A 16035-nucleotide genomic window follows, 5' to 3' on the forward strand; every position below is an offset into this window, starting at 1 on the left:
TCACTTCTTGACAGGCTCCCTGTGCACTTTGCCAGCGAGCCGTTCCTCACCTGTCTGCTCTTCCAGCTCCTCATTCCCTCCGCTCTGAAGATGTCATCTCCTACCTCACAGAGACGGGAACCATTCCGCAGGGGTCCTCACCTCCCTGTGCCTTTGCAGTGACAGCCCCCCCTTCTTCCCTGTCAACTCCCACCCCGGGGCCACACCACGCGTAAGGCTTGAAACCCATCACCTCCTGATTCCCCAGGACCTTTTCCCCCCGAGGCCCTCGCCCCCCTCGGCATCCCCAAATTCATTCATCTTCATTCATTCCACTGCCATTCACCCAGCCGGCACTACCCTTAGGCGCCGGGCCCTCCCCGGCCAGGGAACCGCTGTAGGTCCTACCCACTCACACTCTTAACGGAGGGAATGAATGAGTGAATGAACAAAGGAATGAATTTGTGAGCGAATTGCTGTGCTTTGACTCATCTACTAAGTATTTGCTGAGTGTCTATCTGTGCAGGGGACCATGCCAGACACTTCTGAGGCCCTCCAACGCACCCACACCTCCCCTCTCAGGCCTGCTGCCCCCTGAGGCCATCACCCCCGCTGTCTTCATCTTTTTATGGCCAAACCTCCCAGACCGATCTGCGCCCCAGGTCGTGCTCTCTCGCCACCTCCAATTTCCTCAACCCCTGAAACGGGCCATTACCTCGCCACACCACGAGAGATGAAGGGTATCCTCTGGACCCACAGATCCCAGCCAGTCCCGATGGCTCTTTCTCTCTCTCTCCCCCTCACCTCGGGCTGACTTCTGAAGTGCAGGTCATCCTCCTCCTGGGCCTTTCTCCTCTTCCTCATGATGGGAGAGAATGTTCCTGGCTCCTCCTTACCACTGTCATGGCCTTCTCCCCAGTCAGACTCCCATTCTGCCCTGGTGGCCCCACCTATGCCCCGGTGGCCCCGCTTATGCCCGGGCGGCCCCGCTTATGCCCTGGGTCCCACTGCCATTCTGCCTTGATCAGCACGCTCAATCTCCTCCCGAAGCTGTTGTCCCTTCAGAGTCCTGGGCTGTGCATACGGCGCGCCTAATGGGCATCCCAGTGAATGTTCTCCCTGCTCTGCAAACTCACCTCCCATATTCCTGTCTCCCATCCTCCAAATGTTTCCTTCCCACCCCCTTATTTCTCCCCTAGGCACCGATATCTCCCTGCTACCGAGGTTTTCTGTCTTTGGCTCCTCGGTCCAGTCAGCAAACAAGCCTTGGTCAGTCTTCTCTCCAGTCCCCCATCCCTTTCCCTTCATCTCCCTAACACACTCTCTTCCTCCTCTCCTCCTCTGCCTCCCCCCATTGCCTCCTCCTATTCACCACCCCAAAACAACCATAGCCCTCCTAGCCACCACCATCTGGCCCCACTTTTCCAGTCTGCCCCCCCATCTCCCACTGCCTCCCACCCTGAGCCTTCAGCACCAGCCAGGTGGGCCTCTGTACCTGCCCCCAAACCGACTCAGGACCATGCCCACCTCTTATATGCCAGCTTCTAAAATAGCATTCTCTTCCTTGATGCCCATTCAGACCCTTTTCATCCTTCTAAGCCTAGTTTAGGTACCTCTTCCTCCAGGAAGCCTTTCCTGACCAGGCCTGCCTACTGGGTCTTCCCTTCTCTAAACCCCCTCCCAACTGACTGTGCCCCTCCTACTTCAGTGTAAGCATCCTTTCACCCCCTCCAGATCACAAGTGTCCCTGCCCCCTCCTCCCAAGCCAAAGCACATAGAAGGAACCCAAGAAGAGGGGCTCCCTGAGGGTGAGGGCCATATCTCCATCTGCAACTCTCCCTTATTCCAATCAGAACTCTGCTCCCAGGAGGACTCGGAAGCTGGGAAAAGGCAAAAGCAAGACAGAACTGGAGGTGACATCAGGGGGGAAGCGCGCCAATGTGTCCTTGTCCCTGCTGTGACAATAGGAGTGGGGACACTCTTCCCCTTTCCCAGCCACACCCAGCAGCCCCTGGAAAGGGGGACGGAGCAAGACGGGTGTGGGAGCAGGGACTGACACCCCCAGGCCCGACTGAAATAGTGTGGATGGGATGTACCACCCTCCCCTCCTCTGCCTCTCCCCGAGCGGACAAGGCCTGGGTCTCCTAGGCCATCAAGGCATCTCACCAATGTGGGACTGTAGGCAGAAGGCTTGTCCCAAGAAAGAACTTTCCTACAGACAAGAAAGTCATACTTGGATGGAGAGGTACATCCAGGAACTCAAGGATTTGGGAGAGGTTTACAAGGGAAGCAACCCACCCCAGATAAAAGGAGGCAGGCCCTGGTCCAGAAGCAGGCACCCTGACTCCTCTGTAAGCCTTACTGATGGCAGGAAAGAAACCAAGGCAGCGTCTAGGTCAAAGTCACACAGCGAGTCTTGGCAGGGGTGGGGGGACAGGGAGGGAGGAGGTAAAGGCCCCAGGAGTTCTGGGCTCTGTTCTTACAGGGGCTCGGGGCACAGCAGATCCAGCCTACTGAGGCTCCCAAGAGGGCCGTGTCACAGAGGGGCCACCCCGGGAGTCTCAGCTCCAGGCGGGACGGACCTTCAGGCTGGGAACAGTCAGTCCCCAAGACGGTCCCCTCCTCCTCCCCACCACTTCTTTGGCCTCCAAGACAACCTTCCTGCCTGTCAGCCCAGTCCAACCGCCCCTCTGCCTCTCTGCTCCATCCAGTGCTCCCAACTCCGGGACTGCAGGCAGAGGTCAGGAGGCTGAGCCCCCATCCCCTTCCTCCCCAGACTCCAGAAAAGGCCAACCAGGTTGACTCCCTGACTCCCCCTCTCTCGGGCTCTCTCCTCAGATGCCCCACCGAATCAGGGCCCCGGGGGCAGGGGAGCACGAGGCAGACCCCTCCCCAGCCCACAGCCGGCCCCCACTCACCTGCTCACGCATCCTGTCCTGCTGGCCCCGCAGGGCCAGGGCGTGCTGGGGGTACTTGTTCTTCAGGTGGTCCATGAAGGCATCGCGCTTGCGGTCGGCATCTGCCTTCTGGAGCCCGCTGAGCGCCTCCAGGCTCTGGGCGGCGATCACCGTGTGCCTGCGCTCCGACGTGTGCACCAGCCCCACGTTGGAGAAGCGCCGGCCCCCGCCGCCCGCGCCGCCCCCGCCCCCCAGAGTCCGGTACTCCCGTGGGTACTCCGCATCGTCCGCAGACAGCATGGGGGGGCTGCTCCGCTCCGGATCTGCGAGAGGGGAGAGGGGGCACGGCGGGGTCACGGGGCGCCCGGCCTGGGGCTGCCCAGCCCTCACCGGGGGTCACTGCGGGGGGGACGGGGGAGCGGGGGACGGGCAGGCCTAAGGCGGGGCAAGAGGCGCCAGGCTGAGATGAGAGGGGCTGTCCACCCCCCAACTAGGGGACCGAAGAGGCAGCAGGGGGAGGGGCTCCCAGGAAGTTGGGGGGCAAGGGCAGGGTCCGGCTTCGTGCTCTGGCTTCGTGCTCTTCTTCGTTTGGAAGGGTAATGACTGCAGGTGAGGCGCTGTTTTTTGAGGCCAAGGAGAGGTTGGAAGCAGGGGTCCTGAACATCTCTAGCCATGCGTCCCCTTCCTCTTTCCTACTGCTGGTGTGAACAGGTGAGGCAAGGGGCGTTTCCTTTAGATGGTTCCTGAAAGATGTGGAAAGGAGCCTGCCCAGTCTTCCTTTCATGAGCATCCTTTAAGGAGAGGTGTGTGTGCGTGTTGGGGGCAGGGGGAGACCCAAGCCTCCCCCCTCAGACTAGAATGTCCAGGACACACTTGTCCTAAAGGCTGGGACTGGCTTGGAAAGGGGCCAGGACTAGGATACTGGAGGCAGGAGTAATGATGGCAAGGAGATGGAGGCCCAAGGTCCGGGGCATGGGACCCTCCCTTTTCCCTCCCTCCCCAGAGACAGACTGATGGACAGACAGGGGAGGCTGGGCACAGAGAGGACAGTGAGAAAGAGATGGATTTGGGACAAACTCAAAGGAGAAAGAAAGCACACAGAACAGCTCAAGCCCTCCCCCCGGAACCCTCCCCTCCCCCTGCCCCGCCCTCCCTTTCCTCAGTCTCCCCTCCCAACACACACACACACACACACACACAAGTTCAAGACCTTTAAGGGACGCACAGGGGACAAAGGACAGTACAGAAGCAGAAAAAAAGAGAAGGCCGGGGGTTGAGGTCCCCATGCAGAATTCTGAAGCCTTTTCCCATATGCCCACCATCCCTGAGCTCCTAACCTCACCAGGCCCAGCCCTGCTGTCTCCCACCCTCCAGCCTCAAAGTTGACTTTTCCACAGCCCAGCAGGGGACAGGGGTTCCAGAGTGCCACCCATGCCAGGCATGGTGTCGCCCACAGCAGGTGCCAGGTGTCTCCCCATTGGGAGACAAACACAGTCTCCCCGGCATACCCCCAGCCCCACCATCCACCAGTCTCAAAGCTGCACCCCCCAAGTATAGCCTAGGTCCAGGGCCGTCGGGCACTGCAGCAGACAAATGCACCCCCACACAGGGGCTGACTCGCAGGGCCAAGTGGGGCAAAGAAGAGGAGGCTGGGGATTCTGGGACCCAGCCATGTTCCACCCAGTTGCCATGCCTCATTGGTCCCCTTCCTCCACACATCCACCATGCATTAGGCCTGCTGCCAGGCCTCAGTCACCTCCTGTGAGCCACAGGGGGAAAGAAGAGATTCAGCCACATTTCAGGAAAAGCCACCCCTCACCCAACACAAACACACACACACACACACACACACACATGCCTCCTGAGCCTGTGGCTGAGGCATGTAGATCTGGGGGACAGCCTTTGAGGACCCAGCACCTCCCACCAAAGGGAAGAATCGCTTCCACAGACACCGAGTTCCATGGCTTCCAAAGGCCTGACTGACCGCCATCATCATGGCCATCAACACCTTTTTGGGGGGCGGGGAGGGTTATCATTGTGGCCCCATAGGGGCTGCTGAGGTTAGGGAAGTCCAGTGACATGCCCAAAGCCACAGTGAGTGATAGAGGCTAGATTTGAACCCAATATTTATTAGGTTGGCCTCATCCCCTCCCACCACACTTTCTCACCAACGCCTATTGACAGAACAATGGCATCACCAGAGGGCACTGGGTGCTCGTCTCTGTTCATCTGCCCCCTCCCCAGCCTGGCACTGGGTCTCAGGTCCCTCCTGCCTCCCCCCCCCACCCAGGCATCTGTCCTTCTCGCTGCAGTCATCATCCTCCGGCATGCTTCCCAAAGTGAGGTCCAGATACACAAGAACGGACCTTGGGAGGGACACTGTTTCAGTTTAATACTTATACCTTTATTTTCATAAGGATTAGGAAAACCCCAAATAGAAGATCCAACCACTGATTTCATGGATATCATTCCTTGGGAAGGTAAAGAGATAAGGTTTCCTTTTAAGTAAATTTATTTAGGTTCAAAGGGAGTTAAGGAAAAACATTGAGTTAATATGGTGCAGAGGGTCCCTGATCTGGAGGAAATTCTCAAAGATGGCCCTTGATTGAGTGGGGCTGGGAACCCTGGGACCATTGTCTTGAAGGCCTAGTCCCTGCCCTTGAGGAGCTTGGTGGCAGTCCAGGGTCCCAGTGAATGTGGCTGGAAAGGAGTCACCTGAATAATCACCCAGGAAGAGAGGCTAAGATGGGGGTGCTCTAGGCACCGGAGAAATGGCCCTAACCAGAGTCAGGGGGCTGCCTCCCATGACCCTTAACCTCTCTCTTCCACTTACTCTCAGCACCTGTGGAGATTTGCATTAGGTACAACTGAACAGGAGGAGACCCCCCCATAACCATAGCCCTCTCTTTGCCCAGGCAGGAGCAGATTCTGCCCGCCTGCTTTGCTGCTGTAACCCCAGGTCTAGAGTCTGGCCCAGCCCAGCCGGAGCCAGAGGGATGATCTTCCTTGTGCCCGACAGCCAGGCTCACAGTGCCCTCTAAGGGCTCTGGACACACACAGGTGCAGGGGACAGGTCTCCAATTCTCATCTCGCACCCCATCCCCGCCCTCCTGCCCTCTGGGAGCCAGAAGAGCTGCTCATCCCCATCCCCACCCTCCGTGCCGGCACCTCCTTCCCTGGTTCCTAGTGGGAGATCTCAGCAAGTTTGGGCTGGGGCAGAGAGCAGCAGGGACTGGGGGAGATCCAGGGGTCATGTTGGTTCAAGGGGCAAGGCGGGCTGGCAAGGAGGGGTCTGGGCTGCTAGAGTGCTCAATGGAGGGGACCGTGGACAGGTTCTTGCAGCCCTATTTATGACTGCAGTCTCATAAATCCCACTGCAGGCGCAGCGCTGGGAGTGGGGGAGAGTAGAGCCAGGACTGTCCCTGCCTTCTTGGGGTCAGGGCTCAGCCCTCAGGTGCCCAGGCATGGGTGGAGGGAGGAGGCAGGGGTGAGGCAGGAGCTGGATTCTGGGGGGTGGCAGAGAGAGGGGCAGGAGGGGCAGGAGAGACAATCTGCTAACTCTGAGGGGTGGTGGGAAGGAGGAGCTTGGATTTGCAAAGCTCTAGCATCTCTTTAAGAACCTTTGAGATCCTCAGCTTTATTTAACAAAGACAGAAACTAGCTGGGTGGGGGTGGGTAGGGGGGAAGAGGTGAGGCTCCTGCTCTGTGCTTATTTCACTCCTTTCTGCAGGGCCCCAGGGGACTGGGAGGACTGACCTGGGGTTCTGGGCTGCAGGGCCATCCTATTACCCTTAGGAGAAGGAGGCCCGTGGGGCTCAGAGGACTCAGGCATGAGCTTCTGTCTTTGAGTCACAGGCACTCGAGGTCAGGGCACTGGGAGGAAAAGAACCCCAGGCCAGAGACACCCTGGGTTTCAAGTCAGCTCCTTCCCCGAAGGACCCTGGATTAGCCTTTCATTTAGTTACTCATTCAGTCAACAAATCTCTTCCCTCTCGGAGCCTGAGGGCACTAATCTGTAAAATGGGGATGTTCCCCTCTAAACCCTGCCCCTGTCTCGCAGGCTTTGAGAAGCTGGCAAGACGATGGAGGAGAAAGTGTGTTGTTTTGAATTAAAGGCACTCTTGGCACATCGGCTCCTGGGTCCCAGCAAGACAGGCTTTCCAGTACCCCTGCACCTGCTCCAGCCACCACTGAGTCCCCAGAGCGGCCCTGACCCTCCCCAGACTGAGCAGCCCAGGGAAAAGTGCCAGAGATCGATTCCAATCTAGCAAGCAGCAGGCTCTGGACACCCTGGCCCTGAGCAGACCAACGCTTCCCGTTCAGTGGCAGGGGCGGTGAGGGGTCCATATGGGCAGGGGTCTTGAGGGGGTGGCAGAGGGGACAGATGGGACAGAGAGGCCTTGAGGGGGTAAGCAGGGACATGGGAATTGAAGGTGCAAAAGAAGGGCAGGCAGCTCTGAGGGAAGGGGAAGGGGTGGGGAGGCTGCGGAGGAGGAACCGAGCTGGGGTACACTGGGGAAGGGAGGTTGGCACTGAAGGCCCCTGAGAGATGGAGGCTGGGGGAGCCGGAGAGAGAGGTTGGGGTCAGAGGAGTTACCATCTGTCCAAGGTCACCCAAGTGTGCAAGGCCGATCATAACTGTCTTGTCGGAGATCCAAGCCCCAGAGAAGATGCCCGAGACTGGTGCAATCCAGCTCAGAATGAGGGGGGCGGAAAAGTGGGGAAAGGGGGTTCTGTCACCCTCAGCTCAGCCTTCCCAGCCTGGGCCCAGGCGAAGGGACACACACCTGAGGCTGGGGTGACAGGAGGAGGTGGGCGCCCCCCAGTGGCCGGCCAAGAATAAAGGCGCAGGCGCTTGGGAAGACGGCAACAGTGTTCCACCAGTTCCAAATTCCACCTTTATTTATGAGCCTGATTTATTTTTATCCTCCTCTGCATTTTTTTACATGAGATCACTGTAACTCATGATGAGAATGAAGATCCCCAAGTTTTAGTGACACCATCTCATTAGCCACCAAGCCCACCCCACCTCGTGTCTTTACCCCAGATGTCACTATTCTGTCCTCTGGCTGCCACTGGGCAACATTCACACATGACATCATCTTCAGAGGAAGGGAATGTGGAGAAGAGGAAGGGGGGGAGAGGGAAGAAGAGCAAGGAAGGGGAGGAAGTGGACGGAAGAAAAAGGAAGCTACAAGATCCAGAAAAGAGAGGTCTCTCTCTGGGGCCCCGGCTGTGAGGACCCCAAGCTCAAGACCCAGAGTTTAAGCCCCTGTCTCCCTGTCCCCACAGAGATCAGGAGGCTGGTTGAGGCCTGAGAAGGCTCCCAGTGTGCCCCATCCATCGCCTGGGCTGAGATGGGGGCTGGGCACCAGCTCAGGGAGCTCACAGATCCCCGGGGCTAGATCCGGTGAGGCCCACAGGCAAAAGGCAAGAGAAGGGGTGCACGGAGATTGCTGGAAGAGTGGAGGGCCTGGCTCAGACCCTAAAGTGCTTTACACACACACACACACACACGCACGCACATGCAGCTCGAGGCTCCCCCTGCTGCCCCACATCCCCGCCCCCATCTGCAGCCAAACAAGAGGAGTCCAAGTCACCCAGGAGGAGCCCCGAGGTGGCTGCCACCCTCAATTGTGCCTGGCAGCTCCATCCTGCTGGGTGCCTGCTGCAGTCAAGAAGAACACTGTGCTGGGAGGTCAGAGGCCAGAGGACAAAGGTCAAGCTTGGCAGAGGGTCCAGGACCTGGCGCAGGTGAGGTGATCATCGCTTGCCCCCCCCCCTCGAAGGAGGCGGCCTCTCTGTCTTTGGGCGCCCCTGGCTCTGTGCTCCTCGCGTGCCAGTGGCCCTCAGCCCCCGCTGTCTGTCTGTAGGTCCCTGGAGCAGAAGCCCATCTGTGTCTGTTTTCCAAAACCATCTTTTCCGCCCCATACCACAACAACCAAAGTCATTTTCCAGGCAATTGCCTTTCTGTAAACATTCCTGTGTAATATCCCCCCAAATTGCTAATGCCCAGCGCCCTGTTGAGTCTCCTTGTCACTCCAACCAGAGCCTCAGAGGTGGGGGCAGCCACGGGAAGAAGGCCGATTGGAGGGGAAGAGGGAGCTGGACTAAGGTTGAGGGGCAGGGCTTCATGTCCAGTTCCTGGCCCAGAGTGGGGGCCAGGAACCCCACACCTCAGGACAGCCTCTCTGGTCAGAGAGGATGGGGGCGGGGAACCCATGAGAAGGAGGCCTGGGAGGGAAGGGAGCCATCTGGAAAGCATGGGGCAGATGGTAAGACAATAAAGGTGACTTCCTGGGGTGCCTGGGTGGCTCAGTCGTTAAACGTCTGCCTTCGGCTCAGGTCATGGTCCCAGGGTCCTGGGATTGAGCCCTGTGTTGGGCTCCCTGCTTGGTGGGAGGCCTGTTTCTCCCTCTCCCACTCCCCCTGCTTGTGTTCCCTCTCTCGCTGTGTCTCTCTGTGAAATAAATAAAATCTTAAAAAAAAAAATAAAGGTGACTTCCTGGTGCCTAGGAGCAGGGGCACTAGGGAGGCAGGGGCAAGGCCAGGCAAGCTGTCATCCCCGGGTCCCTGGGGAAGGTGGGCGCTCCTCCCCACCCCCACTGCCAGGTGTCAGAGGGAGGACAGAGAAGTGGGAGGAGGCCAGGTGGAGCCCATCCCCCCTAGATGGACCACCGCTTGGACACTGCCATAGTGCAGAGAAGGTGGGCAAGGCAAGAGTGTGTCAGAGGCAGGGCAGCCCTTGGCTGATGCCTCCTCCCCAACCCCCAGCACTGATCTCCAGAGCCACATGGGGAAGGGCCTGGGGCAGGTTGATTCTCCTTGCAGTCCAGCCAGGGAAACTGAGGATTAGGGAGGTTGAGTGATTTCACCGGAGTCACCAGGCGGACTCCCTTCCCCTGCGCTGGGGCGGGGGCAGGGGGGTAGGGAAGAGGGGGACTAAGACTGTGGCCCATGCCGTGCCCACAGAGCCCTTCCACCCCCACGCGCAGGGAGCTCTGCTACCCCAGCCCCCAAGGAAGCTGGGCATGGAGACTCAGGAGGGGTGTGGGGCAGGGAACAAGGGAGCTCCGAAGGGAGCCGGGAGGCAGGGGAGGGTGCTGGGCACTGCCAGTCACAGCGTCATGCTGGCAGAAAAACACAAACCAATCTGCGTAGATTTAAAACCCACTGAAGGCTACTCAGTTGGTATAAATGAGTTGGAATAGAATGAAAGGACCTCCTCGGGGCTGGGGGAAGGAGAGCTCACCTGCCTAGGAGGAGCCGTTGCGTGGGAGCCTGGGTCTGGGGTGCTCCCAGCAGAGCTTCTGGGGCATTCCCCAGGGAGAGAGAATTTGAGAGAGGACGGGTGTTGGGCTCCCTGAAGGCGCCGCCCCAGCCAGATGCTTCCCCTGCCGGCTCTTCCTTCTCACCCAGCCCTCTCTAGACCCTTTCCTGCTGATTCTGCTGCTTCTCAGGCTCGGGGCACAGCCTGCCCCTCCTTGCCGGGGGGGGGGGGGGGGGCACTAAGTGTAGGGCCCTGTTTGCCTCATTAGGTTGGAAGAAGCCTCGGTGCAAGGCCTGTGCTTCCTCCCTCAGACTGGAGGCTTCCTCGGTGGTAGAGCAACCACTCCCTTCAGATGGGGTTGGGGAAGACCCTCAGGCCACCTCAGCAGTGTGGGGGGGGGGGCATCAAAAACACCAGGCTTGGTCTCACTCAGCGCCTGTGACTGACTCATGCCTTGGCTCTGTGTGGCCGTGGAGTCCCCTCCCCATAGTGGGCAGGAGTGACATCTCCAGACTCTTCTGTGTACCCCTGCCTGCATCTTGAAAACCACTCTCTGCTCTTCCTCCAGCCAAATGCCTCTCACAGGAAGGAAACCAAGGCCCAGAGAGTGGACCTGACCCAGTCATACCGGAGCTGGGGACAGAACCAGAAGTGGAACCCAGGCCTCCTGGCCCCCAGGGACAAGGATTTTTCCATTCCACTATGCCACTTTCCAGAAAGCAATTGCCAGGGGGGTGCCCGCAGGCCCCAGGAGGACACAGACTAACCATCTCCTTAGGAGGAATCAGCAGCAAGGTGGAAAACACAGCCTAGCACTCTGAGCCCCAGAGAGAAGAGCTGAGGGTCATGGCGGGCCACACCCCCAGGCACCCACCCCAGCCCCAGGGGATGCTCACCACAAAGAAATCAGGGGCCCCACATGGCACCCTGACCACACTCCTCAAACAAGACTCTCTCCCTGCAAAAGGGCCACAAGCCAGCTGCTTGCCCTCTTTTGCCTGTACCACCCCCCACCGCAAGCAGGCAAAGCTATGACATTACCAAAAATCACTGAATTTGGAGAGGAGAAAATGAGAAAGCTCTGTTCAAACCTAGCTCTGCCACTGACTAGTTGGGTGACCTTGAGCAGGTTAGCAGCCTCCCTGAGTCTCAGTCCTCTCATTTGTTTAAAAAAAAAAGCTAATAACACCCAGTAGACAGGCATGCAGGTTGTGCACTGAACAAAGGCACCAGCCTAGGGGGCAAACGGGGGACAGTTCCCTCCTGATCTGCCCGATCGCCTGATTTCCTTTTATTCCACTGTCAGAGTTGTATCAGACCCAGCATTGTACGGTTTTGATTTTTAGCTACTAATGAAGATCTGGCTAATTGACTTCCCTGGGAAGGGAGGGGGCGTAGATGCAGAGGGGAGCGTGTCGCCCTCAGTCTGAAGCTGTTGCTGGAAAAGCTGGGACCAGCCCTGGCGTGGGCCCACATGGCGCCGCGGGAACAAGCTAACTCCTGCGAGGCGGCTCCACCATCACACGCCCAGGGAAGGTGTCCTGTCAGCTCTGCATCTCCTTGGAGAGGCAGCCGAGAGGAACACAGGTTGAGAGGAAGAGAAGGAGCGAACCCGGGAGGGTGGGAACGGAGGGAGGCAGGCACCTGTCCCCCAGCTCCCCCACTGCTCTGAAGTGGCTGCCAGAGCTCCTGCTCTCCCAAGGGGGGCTCGGGCCTCGGGGCGCTGTGGCCAGGGCCGCAAGCATGGACAAAGGCACCACGCCCCTGAAGTCGCCTCCGGCCGAAAGCATGCCCAGAGGGGGACCCCCTGTTCCCGGGGGGAGAGACGCCAATCCGTGGGAAGTGAGGGGCAGAAGCCCCATCCATCACTCCCATCTTCCCACAGAAGTTGTCAGTAGCTTGTGTTCGGTGAGCGCCTCATCAGTGTTGGGCAGGAGCCCCAGACTGGCCAGATCCTTCCAGATCCTCCTCAGAGACACCATCCTTCTTGGGGTCAGGCTGCCCCTAGAAGGCCCTTTCTCTGCCAGCACCCAGACAGCTCCCTCAGCCACCAGAGCAACCAGGGTCCTGGTACCTCCAGATGCCAAGCTCACGCTCAGCTGCTCAGGGACACAATTCCGCTCTCCGGCCTCATACCTGTGCACCCCGGTGCACGCCCACGCGCCCAGCACCTGCTCACCAACGTGGGCCCAGTCACAACCTGCCTCACCTGCGCCCCCCACAGGCATCCACATGCAGAGGGGCACACCCAGGCCCGGGCAGGACTGGGGTCCGCACACAGAAACCACCCTGACCGCCCCGTCTGCCATCCCAGACGCCGTATGGACAGGCAGCACCCTGTGCCCATGTACACACAGTACATTTAAGACCCCCGGAGAGACCGCAGTGCATCCGGAGGCTCGCTCAACTGCCGGGTCAATCCATCTCCAGCCTGGAGTGCAAGACATTTGCCTATCCTGGATCCAGCTACGCCTCAGGGAAGCGACTTGCTTGGCCCGTCTCCTGCTTTGCCAAGTTCAGGGCTTCCTTGCTAAAGTGTTCACATAATAGAGGGATGGGTCCAGAACCTCAAGACCGCTCCACTCGGACCGCTGTTGAACCAACAAGGCAACGCCAAGGACAAGGACGGGGCAGCCTCTGCCTTTGCTCTACCTCTGCAGGTGCTCGGCCCCCTCCACCAAGGGGAGGGGCCTGTGCGCCTTTGACCCACTTCCACCTGCTGCCCAAGGTGAAGCCTGGGCCACCTGGGCTCCAAGGCTCAGCCCTCACCTCATGGGTTAATTACTCCACTGCCTTGCAAACCAACAGAGAACAAACAGTCAAATCTGCATCCCATCCCTCCCCCACCCTGGGGACACCAGGTTAGGGCCCAAGAGACTCCGGAGGGTGGAGGCCGGGAGAAGGCGGGAGACTCAGCAGATTCCCTGCCTGACCTGGGAAGCCAGATCAGATACCAGGGGCATCTTTCAGAAGTTTTCCCTGTTGCCTTACCCGAACCCCCCACCACAGCAGATCCAGGAAGGTGGACCACAGGCTGGAAGGAAGCAATCAACAGTCTCCCCTTCCATCTGCGAGACTCGAAGACTCCAACCTTCTCTTCTCAAGTAAACGGCCCATTCCTCTGAAGTGATGAGGGTTAAGCTCAGCACCAGGCCCACTCGGTGCTGTGGGAGACACGGAGCCGCCTGAGTGACCCCCCACCCCCATAACCGTGCACACTCAGGACAGTCTGCAAGGCCTCTGCGGCTGGTGCTCACTCAGTGCTCAGGGTCCCCTTGTGAGGCTGCTCTCTCTCGCTTTACAGGCGAGGAACAGGAGGTGCAGGAAGAGTACCTTGCCTGGGGTCAGAGCTGAGAAGTGGAGGAACCTCATCTCGACGGTGGCGGTTCTCAGCCCAGATCCCCTTCATTTCTGTACACCCACTGCCCCAAGGGGGATGCTGACCCTGCCACCAAGGCATCCCTGAGTCCGTGGGCCAGAGCCTCTTTTGTGCTCCCCAAGTCCCTGAGAGGGTAATACCGGAGCAGCCCTCCGCCTGGATGAGGCACAGAGCCCCTCGGCACAATCCTCCCCAGGGGAGGCCTCCCAGCCTACATCTACGGGGGCTCTTCCCCAGGGCAGGGCAGGGAGGGAGAGAGGAGGGGCAGGGAGCAGAGCTGCTTGGGCACCACAGACGCCCAGGCTGGCGAGGGGTCCCACAGTCCTGAAAGAACCCCAGGGCCCTACCTTGTCACACTTCAGCTGGGCACAGAGTCCTCCCAATGCCTGCCATGGGGAACTGGAAACCCTCCCGACCTCAGGAACGCCATCCAGCCAGGGCTTGGATACCTCCAGGAATGGGGAACTCATTACCTCCAAAGTCATCAATCATCGTGTGGGGTTCCTCCTTCCCTAAAATGAGCCAGCGTCTATGCCCACAGCCCTCAGAGGGACTCAGGGGCAGGTCATGACCTCTCCCTTCAGAGCAGGACGGAGGCTTCAGAACCGGAGTCTCCTCTTCTGAGCCCAACATTTCAGATCCTTCCTTCTGTGGCCTGGTTTTAGCCCCCCCAGCCATCTGCACTGCCTTCTGTTGGGTGAGCCCCCTGTTGTCACCACTCTTCCTAGTCGGTGGCCTTTAAAACTGCTCTGATGGTGTGATGAGGTCTGAGCAGCCCAAATAACCCCTCTCTGCTTCTGCCTTCACCAGCCCTCCCCCTGCCCCCAGCATGTGTGCCGGGGTAACCAGTGTCCAGGACATACCCAGCCCTGCTCTGGGACCAGAACACACCTCCCTTATCTCCTGCTGCTGACTCTCAGGCCTCCCCTGACCTCAAACCTCGGGGCCCAACTTGACTCCTCCTGCCTGGGCTAGATGACTCTTCTGGCAAGGTCAGCTGAACCGGCCCCCTCCTTCCAGGCACTTCCATCCGTCCTCTGGTGCCTGGCCTTGCTAATGTGGGAGTCTGCTCTGGGGCTCAGCCCTTCCCTGCAACTATATCCCCCACAGCCCCAGCGAGGAAGAGCCAAGGTCTAGGCACCAAAGGGTGTACTCAGGAGTCTGCCTAGGCAGCCTGCTCTGCCTGAGTCTCTGGTTAGTACCCTGAGGCCCTTGATGCCCTGTCCGGCAGCCAGCCATCTCAGGGGTACGCCTAACTTTGAGGACTGGAAAACCACAGCCCACATAATAATATCTGATGCATATTAACCACACAGTGCTTCCTCCTTTCCATTCTACTTCCTCCTCCCCAGTGCTGACCCTGCCCTACTGCCGGAGGGTCCCAGGCTCAGAAGGAGAGGCCCCCTCACCCCCAGCTGCTTCCCCGCACCGTGCCCCCTATCTGCATCCCATGCTCGTGCGGTGGCTAATTCTGGCAGTAATCAGACAGTAATTATGGGGGAATCAGCAGTGCTGTTATCTCTGCAGCTCGGCACCTGTCACCACGCCACCATTCCCAGGCTGCTGGGATGGGACCGGAAGCTGAGGGAGGAGGGGTGTGCTGGGGTGAGGGGCATCTGCTCCCTCCCAGCCTCTGCAGCCCTCACCTCCTTCAGTCCTGCCTCCTCACAGGGCACGCGGCGCGTGTCGACCAGGTGGCCACTGGCTGCCCAGGGCAGGGACCGAACGCATGTGTCCACATGCCCCCGACCAGACAGCAGGAATGACACAGCAAGCCAAGGCTCAAATCTTGCCGAGGCCCTTTCACACAGGTGTGACCTGACGGAGTCACTTTACTTCTTTGGCTGTCAGTTTCCACAATGACAAAGTGGGGAAACAGTGCCTGCCTTGGGAAGATGGGAAGAATCAAGCACGTAAAGTGTCTAGCACCATGCTTAGCCCATGTGCGATCATGTATTCACTCAACAAACAGCACACACCTACTTGGTGAGTCACCATGATAAATGAATCACAGCTTGGCAAGGATCACACTGGGGCCACACTGGGGCACAGGTATTTTGTCTGGCTGGTGGTGTCCTGTTTTCCGGTTTTTAAGGAGCACATGCACTGTCCCTCACCACAGTTCCTGCCGTTCCTATGGTCCTCGGCTTCGCGCATTTCCTGCCCCTGAAGGCACTGCATTTGCTGTCCCCGAGAGCAAAAGTGGACTAGGAGGTTCCACTGGATCCAGAGCCAATGACCGTAAAAGATCTGACCATGCCACGGGTGTTCAGAGGGGCAAGCCTGGAGGTGGTTGGGGAGAGGCACTTCAGGGAGGAACAGAAATGGAGGTGGTCATCTCCCTGAAGGGGAGGGGGCCTCCTGGAAGAGGAGTCACGGAAGCAAAGGTTCACAGTGGAGACAGGCCAGGCGCAGTGGGAGCTGCTGGAGACAAAAGACATCTAAGGATCCTCCCTGATGCTGGATCTCGAGGCCCCAGACATGGCCACCTCCTCCAGAATGGTTTGTCA

The 16035-nt window shown here is 59.0% G+C and overlaps 1 protein-coding gene across 1 annotated transcript in view; it reads right to left on the minus strand.

Annotated features, from left to right (window-relative positions):
* Positions 1-5205, minus strand: part of SRCIN1 (SRC kinase signaling inhibitor 1) — a 43184-nt gene extending 37979 nt beyond the window's left edge. The window contains exons 1-4 of the mRNA XM_035027467.1: positions 5163-5205; positions 4861-4884; positions 3267-3275; positions 2898-3199 (exon numbers count right to left, since the gene is read on the minus strand). Coding sequence (XP_034883358.1) covers positions 2898-3199; positions 3267-3275; positions 4861-4884; positions 5163-5205 — 378 coding nt within the window. The remainder of the gene's footprint in view (positions 1-2897; positions 3200-3266; positions 3276-4860; positions 4885-5162) is intronic.
* Positions 5206-16035: the final 10830 nt, after the last annotated feature.

This window comes from Mirounga leonina, unplaced genomic scaffold, assembly GCF_011800145.1.
Source record: "Mirounga leonina isolate KUSES-001 unplaced genomic scaffold, KU_Mleo_1.0 Mir_200, whole genome shotgun sequence".
Classification (NCBI taxonomy): Eukaryota; Metazoa; Chordata; class Mammalia; order Carnivora; family Phocidae; genus Mirounga; species Mirounga leonina.